This window comes from Trachypithecus francoisi, unplaced genomic scaffold, assembly GCF_009764315.1.
Source record: "Trachypithecus francoisi isolate TF-2019V2 unplaced genomic scaffold, Tfra_2.0 Lachesis_group11, whole genome shotgun sequence".
NCBI lineage: Eukaryota > Metazoa > Chordata > Mammalia > Primates > Cercopithecidae > Trachypithecus > Trachypithecus francoisi.
In genome coordinates, this window is record NW_022681456.1 from 34,605,609 (window position 1) to 34,622,729 (window position 17,121).

The 17,121-nt window shown below is 39.3% G+C and overlaps 1 protein-coding gene across 3 annotated transcripts in view; it reads right to left on the reverse strand.

Moving 5' to 3' along the window:
• APAF1 (apoptotic peptidase activating factor 1) overlaps positions 1-17,121 on the reverse strand; it is a 96,081-nt gene that overhangs the window by 5,146 nt on the left and 73,814 nt on the right. For 2 of the 3 annotated variants that reach the window (XM_033220953.1, XM_033220954.1), the window contains 5 exons: positions 14,773-14,898; positions 6,951-7,070; positions 6,506-6,631; positions 4,727-4,852; positions 2,961-3,104 (listed from right to left, as the gene is read on the reverse strand). The exons of the other annotated variant lie outside the window; for it this stretch is intronic. In XM_033220953.1, coding sequence (XP_033076844.1) covers positions 2,961-3,104; positions 4,727-4,852; positions 6,506-6,631; positions 6,951-7,070; positions 14,773-14,898 — 642 coding nt within the window. The remainder of the gene's footprint in view (positions 1-2,960; positions 3,105-4,726; positions 4,853-6,505; positions 6,632-6,950; positions 7,071-14,772; positions 14,899-17,121) is intronic. 3 annotated transcript variants of the gene reach the window in all.

The following is a 17,121-nucleotide window of genomic DNA, read 5'->3' on the forward strand; positions in this document are numbered from 1 at the left end:
AGCTTCCAACACAGACAGCAATGACTCTCCTCTAAGCATTATCCCCAGAGCAGACTGAGTTCCAGTTTATCTTTACACTGAAGAAGAACAATTGGTGGCCATTTCTCAGGATCTCCTAATAACTGAATAAAGATGTAGGTTAATGCAACATTTTGTAAACAGAATTGTGTTTTCAATGAAACCTTGTAATGGGATAATACACATCCTTTCTTTTTTAAAAAAATGTTATTGATATATAATAGCTGTACATATTTTGGGGGTACATGTGATACAATGTGTAATGATCAAATTAGGATAATTAGGATATCCATCACCTCAAACATGTATCTTTTCTTTGTGTTGAGAACATTATAATTCTTCTCGCTATTTTGAAATATACATTGTTAACTATAATTTCCCTACCACACTATCAAATACTAGAAATTATTCCTTTTGTTTATCTGTATTTTTGTACCCCTTAGTACAACCTTTCATAAAGCTAAAAACTGCCCTCTAATTTATCTTTTTTATAAGCTAGATTCTTATGGTGGTAAAATTGTAGCCATGTGGGTCTCATGTAACTAAAACACCAGTCATTCAAATTTTCCAAACAGTTATCCTGCCTTAGACAATTAATGAGAATCATTTCCTACACTTGAATGTTTTCAGTAAGAAATAACAGTATCATAAGATCTTATTAGGAATCAATTTTAAGTGAAAAAGCTTCCAGAATGTCCAAGTGATCAGCCCAATATAGAGGAGTCCCCAGTCCCCAGGCCATGGACCAGTACTGGTCTGTGGCCTTCTAGGAACCCATCCGCAGGGCAGGAGGTGAGCGGCTGGTGAGTGAACATTACCACCTAAGCTTCGCCTCCTGACAGATGAGCGGTGGCATTAGTTTCTCATAGGAGCAGGAGCCCTACTGTGAACTGCACATGCGAGGGATCTAGCTTGCACACTCCTTACGAGAATCTAATGCTGATGATCTGAGGTGGAACAGTTTAATCCTGAAACCACTGCCCGCCCCCCACTTCTCACCACCACCCCATCTGTGGAAAAACTGTCTTCCAAGGAAACCAGTCCCTAGTGCCAAAAAGGTTGGGGACCGCTGATATAGAGTATCATCTTCTACCACTTTTAGAAGTAAGCCACTATTCAAAAGATTCACTTCAAGCATTCCCCTCTAGGTGAAGCCTCTGCTAACTCTCTGAGGTTGGTCTGTTCATTCCTCTCCTCTGTGCTTCCACCTCCTCATGAAAGCATGTCCCAGACCCCTTCTAAACTTTAGGGACTTTATTGGTTTACCACCTGCTTCCCCCATAGACTGTAAGCTGCTGAAAGACAGGAACCAAGCCATAAACATTGTGCCACACAGCAGTAGCTTAGCACACACTGGACATTCAACACAGTCTTTTTGAGTGGATACATAAAAGATGCATCAAAAAAACACCAAAAATATGACCTTGAAGCACCACAACACATTCAAATCATGACCTCAATCGCTAGTAAGTTTTAAAAAGCCAATTTGCTAGAGAAAACAGAGGCAGAGACCTGGGTTTGAGTCCTGGCTTTTCTATTTACTAATTATGTAACTTTATTTTCATTTGTTTGTTTTTGAGACAGTCTCGCTCTGTTGCCCAGGCTGGACTACAGTGGTGCGATCTTAGCTTACTGTAACCTCCCCTCCCCCAGGGTTCAAGCGAGTCTCATGTCTCAGCCTCCCAAGTAGCTGGGACTACAGATGCCCGCCACAAAACCCAGCTAATTTTTCTATTTTTAGGAGAGACAGAGTTTTGCCATTTTTGGCCAGGCTGGTCTTCAACTTCTGACCTCAAGTGATCTGCCTGCCTTGGCCTCCCAAAGTGCTGGGATTACAGGTGTGAATCACCACACCTGGCACTAATTATGTAACTTTAGGAAAGTTATAACCTCCATAGAAAATCATTTTCCTCATATGCAAACCAAGAATGAAATTTAAGCCTCACAAAGCTGGCTAGTAAGATGAGGGAAGTGAAGCGTTTTGTAAAGTATAAAGCAATATACTGCTGCTATTATTACTGAAGAAATTTCAAAAGTATGTTTTTTTAAAGATTTTCAACCAACATAGTTAATTGTGAATTACATGGAAAACAGAACTAAGTTAAACACCCAACTTGCTAGTCATTCTAATGCCCCAAGTTTAGTATGGGGCAGTATGACAGCTCTAGACTGAGGGCATCCCTAACACTGTCACCAAAGCTTCCCCAAGATCTGAGGAAAGTAGTCCTGTGGATCTGTTTCATCACTACAAAATGGGGATAACGGTAACTGCCTTTTTTTTCTTTTTTCCATTTTAATTATTTATTTATTTATTGAGACAGAGTTTTGCTCTTGTTGCTTAGGCTGGAGTGCAATGGCATGATCTCAGCTCACTGCAACCTCTGCTTCCCAGGTTCAAGCAATTCTTCTGCCTCAGCCTCCCAAGTAGCTAGGACTGCAGGCGTGCACCACCACACCTGGCTAATTTTTGTATTTTTAGTAGAGATGGGGTTTCGCCATGTTGGCCAGGCTAGTCTCGAACTCCTGACCACAGGTGATCCGCCCGCCTCGGCCTCCCAAAGTGCTGGAATTACAGGCGTGAGCCACCGCGCCTGGCTTTTAATGATTTTTTAAAGTTTTCTCTGGTTCTTTTTTGTTTTCAATATTTTTTTCTGTTCTTTTTTTAGTTATCAAACTCATTTTACTGCCAGATTTTTTTTTTTTTTTTTTTTTGAGACAGGGTCTCGCTCTGTCACCCAGGGTGGAGTGCCGTGGCGCAATCATGGCTCAAAGCAGCCCTGACCTCACAGACTCGAGTGATCCTCCCACCTCAGCCTCCAGAGTAGCAGCCTTTTTATTCTGCTGGGTTGTAAAAGGCCCAACTGAGAAACAGGAAGTGAAAATAGCTTGGAAAGTATGATATAGGCTATTATTTTCTTTCACAGTTCTTGGGAAACTCTTACCTTAATATATCCTCCAGCAGAGATAAGCATTTTGCCATCTGGAGAAAAGCAAAGGTCAGTCACCCAGCCTCCATGGGTAGCAGCTCCTTCTTCTGAAAGCGGAGCACACAAGTGAAGAAGCTCACCGTTTGAGACATTCCATATCTACGTAAACATGATACACAATTCATTAACAGAGTTATCCAGAAGCTTCTCTAGTTTTAAAACATATATATGTCCATATATATGTATTCTAAAATTATTTTACTAGACTTTTATAAACAATCCTATCACAGATGCTAATATTGCCATTTATTTCCAGTGACATTTAAGATATAAGCAGTGCTCCAATTTTTCAAATAAAGGTACATCAGAATAAGAAAAAGAAACAGAGGCATAAATGGTAAGAGAAAATAAAATCATCATTTGCAAATCTCTCCCTAGGAAATCCAAGAGAACCAAATGGAAAAACTCATTAGAAAGAGTTCAATAAGATAGTACACATACATACAAAAATCAATAACTTTCCTATACTCTGAATAATCAGGGAGAAAATTTTTTTAATGTACCAACAAAAATTTTTAAAATAACACAATTTTAAGAGAGACAATTTTTTCCTGCAGGATGGAAAAATGAAACACTGCCTCATAACTGGTAAAGGAGCACATTCATCCAAAGATGCAAACTCAGAGCAAAATGAACATTTCCAAAGCAGCCCTGCCACTTCAGCTGACACACATTTATGTGACTGGTAGAGAGAAGGTTGGTTACTTAGTCCTCAAGCAGAAGAATCTTAATTTCCCTAGAAAGCCCATCTGATAACACGTCTATTCCTGCAAACTGTTTACTCTTCTAGTCTTCTGCACTATATACCTATTCCTGGAGTTTTAAATCCTCCTTTGTAATGAAAGGGGGGAAAACCCCACCTTCCTCATATATACTGGTTACCAAAGTAGTCATCCCAATGCCCAAACTTTTTCAATCAGCTCCCCAATTCTTCTGACACAACTAAGTCAATTGACTCCTTTTCCATAATTTCTAAGCTTTCAGCATGCAATACTTTCCATATGGTACTATATTTCCACAGACACAGAATAACATTCTATGTCTCGTAAAAAGATTGTTTTCTAAAAGTCAAAATATATCTAAAAAAAATAGACTGTTTTCTAAATAAAACTGGCATGGTTTGTATGTATATCTTAAGCACTGCAGAGCAATAAATACTGGCCTATCATGCAGCCTCTGACTCAATAAGGAGCCCTTCGCTGCCCCCCAATGACAGAAATGTGAACCTCTGCACGATTTAACAGGCAGGCAGTCCACAGAGGACTGCAACAAACCACACTGTAAATGGCTATCAAATGGGTATAGTGCTAAAGAGATCTTTTCTTTCCAGAAAACAGCAGGATTTGCAATTAATTTATAATCCAGACCATAATTTACAAAATTATTTTCTTCAAATTCTGCTACCAGAAACAACCTTTGGTTCAAGTCCAAGAATTAAGATGAATCATTCTCAAGCTAATGGCAGAGAATGAACTGCAAATGACTAGAGCACTTGCCTTCTCATATATACAGGGAATGCTTCACTCTAACTCTAAAATGAATCCGTTTCTGCAGTGGAGTGCAGCTGTGAATACAATGTGCACAAGAAATAAAAAGAATGCCTCATCCAACCAGAACTTCAGGACTATGCCTCCCTGGCCCATGAACAAAGGTCCCCACTGTGAAGAGTGCTAGCCCAAGCTACAAGAGGAGCAGTGCTCTCATGTCAGCAAACACCCTACCCTGATTTCTCCATTGTCATCTCCCGTTGCCAGCAGGGTACTGTCCACAGAGAAGGCAGAGCAGCGCACACAGCCGTTGTGGCCCCTCAATTCATGAAGTGGCAAAAGGAGATCAAAACTCCAGATCTAGAAGACAATTAGGATTGTTTAGCAATGGTACATTCACTCAAAATAAGCATCTGCAAACCTTGCCTTGAGTGCTATTCAGCCATAAATTCAATCACATGGACATTCTAATGTTTGGCAATTCATAAATTTTCATGAGATGCCCAAGTTCCAGCATGCAATCTTGTTAATTTTTCTGAGATTCCCTTTAATTACTCAAGTTAAATTCAGCTCAAGGATCAATGTCACTCCTTCCTTACTTTAGACCTACATGGAAGACTGAATCAGCTAAGAGCAGTCTGTGGAGTGAAGCAGACCTGAATGTGAGTCCTAACTCCACTGTTCACTAGATTCTTGTGACTAGGACAAGTCACATAAGCTTCTATAGCTTCATACTCTGCATCTGTAAAATGAGGACAGTCGTATCTATGATGTGAAGATTAAATGAGATTATAGAGAGTGAAATTACTAGGATGTGACAAGTAATCTTTAAAGGTTAGTCACTATACTAGCCTACTTCTTGGCAGCCAAATGCTGTTTTTTCTTTTTCCTTTCCATATTGTCTCTTGGTTTTGTCAACATTATTTAGCAACCACATACTGAAAACTACCAAGTTCCAAGCACGGTGAGCTAGAACTAGTAGTACAATAAGATAAACTAGTTACAGTCACTATCCTTGAAAAGTTTGTAGTTTAGTCATGAAGACAGGCTCACGAACAGTTAGTGAACAGTTGTATGAAGTAAATGTTCTAACAAATGAATAAAATGTACTAGAAACACTGGAGGTAGAACAGCTAACCTTGCTTGAGGGTCAGGAAATGCTTCAAAAGAGCTGCCATCAAATCTAGGTCTAGAAGGATGAGTCATAATGCTTCAAGGTAAAACAGTAGAAGGTTTATCAAACCAAAGTTAGCAGCATGCACAAAAAGATGAAGTTGGAAAGTTGGCTGGCACAGAGGAAACAATATAGCAGAAAAAGACGGTGATGAGCTAAGTAGTTGGCCTAAAAACCGTTAGGTAACAGGTGTTTCAACAAGAGACACAGGCAGTGGTATGGAAGATAACGTGGAAGAGGTGCAGACCAGAGGCAGGATGCTGGGACAGTCCACCAGTGGTGGAGGAGGAAAGCATACTCTTCAGGGTGGTGACAAGGAGAAGATAACTCTAAGGTGCACTAAAGAGTCATCAACAGAGCACAAAAGACAGGATGGAGTCCCTGATGATTCCAAGGTTTGTAGTTTGGAAAGACTGGTAGAAGGAGAAAAAAGGAGAGAAGGGAGTACTTGAGGTCCCCAACCAAGCAGCATCATTCACCAGAATGTGATTTTAGACACACGTCAATTATATTACATTAATTATATTAAAATTATATTGTCAGTGTATAATTAAATGTAAATCCCTTTCAATGATTTTCATTGCCTACAGTATGCAGTAGAGGTTGCATTTGATTATAGACAAAAAGTAATCCATAAGGATTACTTATGGAAGTCCTCAATGTATTACATTTCATTCATTTGATACCAACTAAATGCCAATGGGCATCGTCCAAAAGATCACAAAATATGGGACACACATGTAGAGAGCAACTGTTATGTCCTGTTGTATATATTATTTGGACTCATTATACATAACCACTACCAAAGTTTTATGCATGGTTTCAACTGATTGACCTACCTTTGCAGTCTTGTCAGCAGAGGTAGACGAAAACTTGGTAGCATCATGAGAAATGTCACAAGAAAGTACTGTACCCTGGTGACAGACAAAGTCTTTTTCTATTTTTCCAGTAATAATATTCCATACCTTAAAAAAAAAATTGGAGGTTGACACTTTTAAGAACATTTTATATTAAAAAGCATAATCAGCTACAAGACAGATCTATAAAATGAGTTTTAGTACACTGGCTGTTCTGACCCCTTTACTTTAAATGTGACTAACAGTATAAATGCTCATTAAAACACAGCAGATGTAGGTGACTGCAATGAACAGAAAACAAGCATGAGAAAAATAAAAAAATTTTAATGTAAGTAATTAGCCTTCAGTGGCTTTTGGCTGTCTCAATATAATCACTGCAATATGAAAATACTTTTTCAAAAACAAACAAACTTATACTTCAAATTACCTTCACTGTTCCATCAAATGACCAAGAAAGCAGTCTTGAATTTTTCAAGAGTCTAAAGTCTTTCACTGTTTCCTGATGGGCTTGTAGAAAGACATATTCCTCCAATTGCCAATTCCATACCTGAATATCAAAGAAATATGTCTGTTATAATCCTCCCCCGATCCTGTCTCATTGGAGGGGTGGACAGAGTGTACATTCTCTTGTCTAAAGTTTTTTACTCACACGGCATTTCAGTAAAACAGAGAAGAATAACAGAGAAGACTATGGTGTCCACATTTTACAGACAGAGAGAAGCTGGGGTTAAGTAAATTGACTAGAGGCAAAATAAAATATTTTTCCTCCTAAATAAAATTTGTTTTCTTCAGTTGCTTGGAGAACAGTTAATTATACCAGAAGATAGAGAGGAAAAAAAAAAAAAAAGAACACACAATATGCCAGTGAGCTCACCATCTGATTAAATTTTCCTGAGAAAATTATCCTAATTACATAGTCACAGATTTCTGAACCTACAAGCTGGGGAAGTCTACAGATCCTGGTTCCACTGAAACTGGCCTGGGAAGGTCAGTTGATCAAAGCAGCTTCAAACCAGAACACAGAGTTTCCAAGGTTCAAATATCTCAGCTATCCCCTAATACAATCCTCAAAATGACAGAAGTGAGAAGGCATTGTTTTTCACGTGCAGCTTCAGGAGGAGCTCCTCAGACATAAGGAAAGGTATGGGGGGATTGAAATAATATGAGTAACTAGCACAAAATATGCATACAAATGCATCTGAGACACAAAGGTACACAGAAGTTTATTTTTATGCGCTATGTAAAGGACATCTCTTAATTACTAAATCAAAGCAACTGTATTTAGAGCTCTATTAATACTTGACTTCAAATTAACTTATTTAACAAATGTTTATTTAGTACCTATATGCAAAGCAAATATGAATCAAACAAGGATCTAGCATAAAGAAACATTTCATACCAGCAAGAACTAACACAGTCATATACTGGCTCACGTAAGCATGAGTAATACTTGGTCTTTATTTACATCAAGGTAAAGGATCAAAAACTACCAAAGTAGACCTCAATTTTCACAATCCTAAGAGCGATAATCAGGTGGGTTGATTCTTCAAATTTTGGCAATAACTTCAGCTCAGCAAAGATTTACAGAACCCTTACTGCATTCCAGGCATTGGGGATACAAAGATGATTAAAACAAACCTCCATATAATCATTTACAAAAACTTTAAAAAATGAAAACAAAACCCAACCGGTCATTTCTTGAAAATATCTGCAGAGTGTTATTACATTTAAAACACTGTAAATGTAAGAAGTATTCTGAGTAGAACAGAAAAAGAGGAAGAAACACAACTACTTATTTCTATAATATAATACCATATTTCTAAATATAATCTAACTCCTTTTCTAAAAATATTTCTAGAAATTATTCTTCCCTCTAGCTGAGAATACCTGAAATCGTCAAGCTGGTCATAAAAACCTTATGAATTTAACTTTTGATAGAAAACTACATAGTATACAACGTCTCAAAAGAACTTCATCAAATGTAGTTTTTAGTTTTACCCATTTCAAAGACATCTGGAGAGGAAGAAAGGTGAATATTACACTGAGTTTTACAGCTAGAACACCAGTGTCATGGGAGCCTATAACAAGTAAGTTTCTGTACTGAAGCCAAATTTCATTCAAATCATACTCCTTCCTAGGACTCACACAGACATAACATTAAAAGATCTTTTTCCCAAAACCATTTTTAACAATATAATTAAATATTGCCACCACAAGCAATATATATATATACAAATAAAAGAATATAATAGCTTCCACTGAACATATGCATTATCTCCTTCACTTCTAAAGCCCTACTAAAATGGCAAGGTCAAAAGAATGAGAAAGGAGATAACAGCAACAAAATGTGGGAGGCTGGAAAGCAGGAGAATGGTAACTGACTCAGCAAAGTCAAGAAAACAGAATCCTAAAGGCATTAGAGAAAGTCAAAAGCGGCCAGGCGCGGTGGCCATGCCTGTAATCCCAGCACTTTGGGAGGCTGAGGCGGGAGGATCACAAGGTCAAGAGATCGAGACCGTCCTGGCCAACATGGTGAAACCCCATCTTTACTAAAAAAAATACAAAAAAAAAAAAATTAGCCAGGCATGGTGGCACGTGCCTGTAGTCCCAGCTACTCAGGAGGCTGAGGCAGGGGAATCGCTTAAACCCAGGAGATGGAGGCTGCAGTGAGCCAAGATCGTGCCACTGCACTTCAGCCTGGCAACAGAGCAAGACTGTCTCAAAAAAAAAAGAAAAGAAAAAGTCTAAAGCAACAAAATCGGCATTATGAACTCCCAAAATGCTCAAAAATGGAAGGTACTAAGTATACCCAAAGGAGGAAATGAGGGTGGGGCTAAGAAAAGAAAAGAAAAAGTCTAAAGCAACAAAATCGGCATTACGAACTCCCAAAATGCTCAAAAATGGAAGGTACTAAGTATACCCAAAGGAGGAAATGAGGGTGGGGCTAAGAATATAAGTATTAGGAATTAGGAGGCAGAGAATCCTAAGATAGCCACATGGTGTTCACCAGAAAGTGCAATGGACCAACTAGAGAAGAGTAGCAGACACTGAGTGTGAGGGGGCTGGGTATAGTCTGGAAGGACTGGAGCAATGTGAGCCTTGTGAGCTCATAAAATTAACCAGGACAACCCTACAATGAGGAGAAACCACAGGGAATAGAATCCAAATGGAGTATAACAAGGATAAGGGCAACAAAAGAAAGAGAAGGTCCAAATAACTGTGAGGGAAGGAGATGGAACAAAGAGATCTCCTAAGAACAAGGCCATTATATATTTGAGATGGGGATTTGCTCTGTTGCCCAGGCTGGAGTGCAGTAGCATGATCATAGCTCACTCCAGCCTGGACCATCTAGGCTCAAGTAATCCTCCAACCTCAGACTCCTGAGTAGCTGGGATTACAGGCATGCACTACCACACCTGGCTAATTTATTTTATTTTGTAGAGATGGGGTCTTGCTGTGTTGCACAGGCTGGTCTCTAACTCATGGCCTCAAGCAATCCTTCCACCTCAGACTCCCAAAGTGTTGGTATTAAAGGTGTGAGCCACTGTGCCCAGCAAGGCCATATTTTTAATGCCTCATGAAAACAAGAGAAGGAGCTGCAGACCTGTGAAGCTAGAAATGCTGGACTTCCCCACTCCTCCAAGGAGTTTAGGAAACTTGATTTCATATAAAAAAGAAGGCCAGGCACGGTGGCTCACACCTGTAATCCCAGCACTTTGGGAGGCCAAGGTGAGCAGATCACTTGAGATCAGGAGTTCAAGACCAGCCTGGCCAACATGGTGAAACCCTGTCTCTACTAAAAATACAAAAAATTAGCTGCGTGTGGTGTCAGGTGCCTGTAATTCCAGCTACTCAGGAGGCTGAGGCAGAAGAATCACTTGAACCTCAGAAGTGGAGGTTTCAGTGAGCAGAGATTGCACCACGGCACTCCAGCCTGGGCAATAAAGCAAGACTGTCTCAAAAAAGAGAAGAATTGCTGCTGAATCCTAAAGTTACTATGAGAAAAAAGGGAAGAAAGTAGACAGACAGTGACAGCAAACTAGAAAGAAGAATCTCGGAATTTAAGGGCACCAGCACAACTCAGGGTAGAATTACAATTCTGATAACGAGGGATCAAGGGAAGGTTTACATACTAAATGTTGAGATCCAACATCTATTAATACTTCCTGTTCTCTTTCCCAACTTAGCTCTAAGAACCTGCCAGCCAGGTTTATCCTTCAGGCAAGAGAGCAGAAAATTCCTCTCTAGGAATCTGAGGAGACCAAGACAAAAGACCTGAAGATACTCACAATAAAAGTTCCCCTTTCAGATCACCTTTTAGAGAAGATCTCAGTCAACACACAGAGCTTTCAGTCAGTTGTTTAGTACACATCTCTGGTAGCTAATACCACTGAGAGCTAAGGAGGCCTTCAAAATAGGAGGTCAAAACAACCAAACAGAAAAAAGCAACTTGGAGGGAACAGCAACTATGCAGCCAAATAAAAATTTATGGGGAAAAAAATTAAATATATAAGCCAGGCGCAGTGGCTCATGCCTCTAATCCCAGCACATTGGGAGGCCAAGGTAGGTGAATCACCTGAGATCCAGAGTTTAAGACCAGCCTTACCAACATGATGAAACCCCATCTCTACTAAATATACAAAAATTAGCTGGGTGTGGTGGTACATGCCTGTAATCCCAGATACTCAGGAGGCTGAGGCAGGAGAATTGCTTGAACCTGGAAGGCGGGGATTGCGGTGAGCCAAGGTGGCACCATTGCACTCCAGCCTGGGCAAGAAGAGTGAAACTCCATCTCAAAAAAACAAAAAAAAGGCCAGGTGCGGTGGCTCAAGCCTGTAATCCCAGCACTTTGGGAGGCTGAGACGGGCGGATCACGAGGTCAGGAGATCAAGTCCATCCTGGCTAACACGGTGAAACCCCATCTCTACTAAAAAATACAAAAAACTGGCCAGGCGATGTGGCGGCCGCCTGTAGTCCCAGCTACATGGGAGGCTGAGGCAGGAGAATGGCGTGAACCCAGGAGGCGGAGCTTGCAGTGAGCTGAGATCCGGCCACTGCATTCCAGCCTGGGCGACAGAGCGAGACTCCGTCTTAAAAAAAAAAAAAAAGAAAAAAAAAATTACACATATGTGTGTGTGTGCATGCGTGTATGTGTGTGTAATTTCTATATATATTATATATATTTATTTACCTGTCTGTGTGTATATCTCCTCAGAGAGATAAAATATTCTATCTACAAAATAACATGATATAAATGATGAATTGATGGGTGCTGACGAGTTGATGGGTGCAGCACACCAACATGGCATCAGTATACATATGTAACAAACCTGCACGTTATGCACATGTACCCTAGAACTTTAATTAAAAAATTAAAATAAATAAATAAATAAAATGCACGATCCAAAATCACATTTACTTTTGCACCAACCTAATTAAATACTACAAAAAAAAAAAAAAAGAATTTAATGCATTAGAAATATAATAGTAGAAATGAAAAACTCAATAAAATGGCTGGAAGGCAAACTGAGGAAAACTCCCAGAAAACGGAGCACAGTAGGCCAGGTGCAGGGGCTCACGCCTGTAATCCCAGCACTTTGGGACGCCAAGGCGGGAGGATCATGAGGTCAGGAGTTTGAGACCAGCCTGGCCAGCACGGTGAAATCTCACCTCTACTAAAAAATACAAAAAACTGGCCAGGCGATGTGGCGGCCGCCTGTAGTCCCAGCTACATGGGAGGCTGAGGCAGGAGAATGGCGTGAACCCAGGAGGCGGAGCTTGCAGTGAGCTGAGATCCGGCCACTGCATTCCAGCCTGGGCGACAGAGCGAGACTCCGTCTTAAAAAAAAAAAAAAAAAAGAAAAAAAAATTACACATATGTGTGTGTGTGCATGCGTGTATGTGTGTGTAATTTCTATATATATTATATATATTTATTTACCTGTCTGTGTGTATATCTCCTCAGAGAGATAAAATATTCTATCTACAAAATAACATGATATAAATGATGAATTGATGGGTGCTGACGAGTTGATGGGTGCAGCACACCAACATGGCATCAGTATACATATGTAACAAACCTGCACGTTATGCACATGTACCCTAGAACTTTAATTAAAAAATTAAAATAAATAAATAAATAAAATGCACGATCCAAAATCACATTTACTTTTGCACCAACCTAATTAATACTACAAAAAAAAAAAAAAAAGAATTTAATGCATTAGAAATATAATAGTAGAAATGAAAAACTCAATAAAATGGCTGGAAGGCAAACTGAGGAAAACTCCCAGAAAACGGAGCACAGTAGGCCAGGTGCAGGGGCTCACGCCTGTAATCCCAGCACTTTGGGACGCCAAGGCGGGAGGATCATGAGGTCAGGAGTTTGAGACCAGCCTGGCCAGCACGGTGAAATCTCACCTCTACTAAAAAAATACAAAAAAATAGTCTGGCATAGTGGCATGCGCTTGTAATCCCAGCTACCCAGGAGGCTGAAGCAAGAGAACTGCTTGAACCCAGGAGGCAGAGGTTGCAGTGAGTCGAGATCACACCACTGCACTCCAGCCTGGGCAACAGAGTGAGACTCCATCTCAAAAAAAAAAAAAAAAAGAAAAGGAAAAAAAATAAAGCACAGTATAAAAAGATGAAATGTGAAAAAAGAAAACTAGATTATCGGTCCAGGAGATCTAACATCTGAATAATGGTTGTTACAAAAAGAAAAAGCAAACTGGAACAAAAAGGAAAGAATCAAAGAAATAATCCAACTTCCATGAACTGAAAAACATAGGTTTCCAAATTGAGAAGGAAGACTGAATGTCCAAAACGATGAATAAAAACTAACACCACAGTATATCATCAGGAAATTTCAAAATTCTGGGGACAAAATGAATACCCTAAAATCTTCCAGAGAGAAAGATTAGGCAGCAAAATGGCTTCAAACTTTTCAACATGAACTTTGGAACTTGGAAGAAAATGGAACAATGTCTTCAAAGTTTTAGTGTAAAATAATTTCCAACTACACCCAAAGGTCAAATTTTCCTACACTGCATTAAGACAAAAAACGCATTCACAGTACCCTTAGTACACAGTGATCATAATAACAGGAAGGATCTAAACAAAATTTCGTCATAATTGGGATAAATGGATTGATAAATGAGTGTCTGTGAACGTGTGCATGCACATAAGCTGAAGGCAGGACAGGTGGGAGAAGGAAAAAAGCGACATCTTCCTGTAGGGAATTCGATAGATAATTTCTCAAATGGTAAAATCAAGAAGAGCACTATAAGCATGCCATACAGAGGCATGAAGGTAATATCAAAAGAAACATCTAAAAGCTAAAAATGGTGCCTCTGGAGAATGAGAAATGGGGGAAAGGGTCTACTTTTCATAATAAATCTTGTAGTACTATTTGAATTTTAAAACAATGTGCTTTGGGACTTTAATAATCAAGTAAATTTTAAAAGAATATATAGTGGCCGGGCGCGGTGGCTCAAGCCTGTAATCCCAGCACTTTGGGAGGCCGAGACGGGCGGATCAACGAGGTCAGGAGATCGAGACCATCCTGGCTAACATGGTGAAACCCCGTCTCTACTAAAAAATACAAAAAACTAGCCGGCCGAGGTGGCGGGTGCCTGTGGTCCCAGCTACTCGGGAGGCTGAGGCAGGAGAATGGTATGAACCCGGGAGGCAGAGCTTGCAGTGAGCTGAGATCCGGCCACTGCATTCCAGCCTGGGCGACAGAGCGAGACTTCGTCTCAAAAAAAAAAAAAAAATATATATATATATATATATATATAGTAAGCTTAGGCCTCCATATCCACAATTCTTTATTATGTCAAACTATTCTCTTTTCACAGAATTTCATTCCTGTAATAAACATCTTGTTCTTAAAAGGAAAGAATGAAATGATTTCCATTGGATTTTACTACTGTAAAGAAAAATAAAGAGAAATTACATAAATGTGGCAAAAAGTATACTTACTGATACAAATCCAAATACCAACGCAGGCAAGAAAATGCAAACAAACCCTTCATTTTCAAAATAAACACCCTTCCAACAGAGGGTTCTAAGACAAACTGTCTGTCTCACCCACAGAAAAATATGAAACACCAATCATCTAAGCCCATGTGCATAATCTGAATGCATGCCCAAAGCAATGTGCTTAAAATATACATCAGATTTTAGACATAATCATAGTGTTCATTTTAGAATCAGCATTAAATACGTTAAGAGTTCAACCTCCCTCTCACCTGAATTGCAGAATCATCAGAACTTGAAATAAGTGTCTTCTCATCGGCTGTGAACTGGATGTGCCATACAGTTTTCTTGTGCCGAATCCTGGACTGGAAGATTCTATTGTTTACAAGTTCTAAAATCTTCAAAGCAGAAAAACACAGAAAATTAATATGAAGAAACTAAGCAACACATAGGCATTACACCCCAAAGATATTAAACTAAAATTAGACTAGAGGGTACAGAATTTCCATCTGGTGCTTTCACCCTAATTAAAAACAAATGAATATCACATATATATGCACATATTATACCCTAAAATAAAACACTCCCTGCAATCATCAGACAGCAGTAGGAACCAGTGGTCCTTCTGATTACTCAACTCCCCACTTCATCAAACAAGTGGCTGTCTAGGCTCGCCCTCCAAAAAAAAAAAAAAAAAAAAAGACATTTAAGATGGATATGAGAGAAGAAAGTAAGTAAGTCCTGGATGGCAAATTCTTCATAAAACAACACAAACAAGGGAAGATAAAAGATGATGAGGGAGACAGGTAAAGGAAAAGAGGATACGAGAAGGCTGGTGGGCAGTGCAATGAGAATACTTAAGAGGGCCAAAGACTAATAATACTCCAAATAAAAGTAGTAACAAATTCAAAAGATAATAACTATGTCAAAAAAAAAAAAAAAGGCTTTCAAATGAACTCATACCAAAAAAAGAAAACAAAAAGAGAGGAAATATGTTTCATGGACCAAATTAAAATGTACTCAAGAAAGCCTAAGGAAAATACAGATGATGCTAAAGCAGGAGATTCCAGAAACTCAAACCTAACCCACACGTCTGGAAGAAAAGCCCCTTGAAAACAAAGGGGAACTGTGTGAATGGGAACCTTCCTAAATGAGCGGGATGAACGATCTCACAAACCCTATAAGGCAAGGGCAGAATAGCATAACAGTTGAGCACATAGCCTCAGAGATCTGGGTTTGAATCCTAGCTCTGCCACTTACTGATTTTATGAAAATTGTGGAAATAAGAGTTTAGACGTCTTTAAAACAAGAATACCACCACCGAACATCCAGGATGTTATAAGAATTCAATGAGAAAACCCCATCGTCTCAGCCCAAAATCTCCTTAAGCTGATAAGCAACTTCAGCAGTCTCAGGATACAAAATCAATGAGAAAAAATCACAAGCATTCTTATACACCAATAACAGACAAACAGAGAGCCAAATCATGAGTGAACTCCCATTCACAACTGCTTCAAAGAGAATAAAATACCTAGGAATCCAACTTACAAGGGATGTGAAGGACCTCTTCAAGGAGAACTACAAATCACTGCTCAACAAAATAAAAGAGGACACAAACAAATGAACATTCCATGCTCATGGATAGGAAGAATCAATATCGTGAAAATGGCCATACTGCCCAAGGTAATTTACAGATTCAATGCCATCCCCATCAAGCTACCAATGACTTTCTTCACAGAATTGGAAAAAACTACTTTAAAGTTCATATGGAACCAAAAAAGAGCCCACATTGCCAAGTGAATCCTAAGCCAAAATAACAAAGCTGGAGGCATCACACTACCTGACTTCAAACTACTACAAGGCTACAGTGACCAAAATGGCATGGTACTGGTACCAAAACAGAGATATAGACCAATGGAACAGAACAGAGCCCTCAGAAATAATACCACACATCTACAACCATCTGATCTTTGACAAACCTGACAAAAACAAGCAATAGGGAAAGGTTTCCCTATTTAATAAATGGTGCTGGGGAAACTGGCTAGCCATAAGTAGAAAGCTGAAACTGGATCCCTTCCTTACACCTTATACAAAAATTAATTCAAGATGGATTAAGGACTTAAATGCTAGACCTAAAACCATAAAAACCGTAGAAGAAAACCTGGGCAATACCGTTCGGGACACAGGCATGGGCAAGGACTTCATGTCTAAAACACCAAAAGCAATGGCAACAAAAGCCAGAATTGACAATTGGGATCTAATTAAACTAAAGAGCTTCTGCACAGCAAAAGAAACTACCATCAGAGTGAACAGGCAACCTACAGAATGGGAAAAAATTTTTGCAATCTACTTACCTGACAAAGGGCTAATATCCAGAATCTACAAAGAACTTAAACAAACTTACAAGAAATAATCCATCAAAAAGTGGGTGAAGGATATGAACAGATACTTCTCAAAAGAAGACATTCATGCAGCCAACAGACACATGAAAAAATGCTCATATCACTAGCCATCAGAGAAATGCAAATCAAAACCATAGTGAGATACCATCTCACACCAGTTAGAATGACGATCATTAAAAAGTCAGGAAACAACAAGTGCTGGAGAGGATGTGGAGAAAT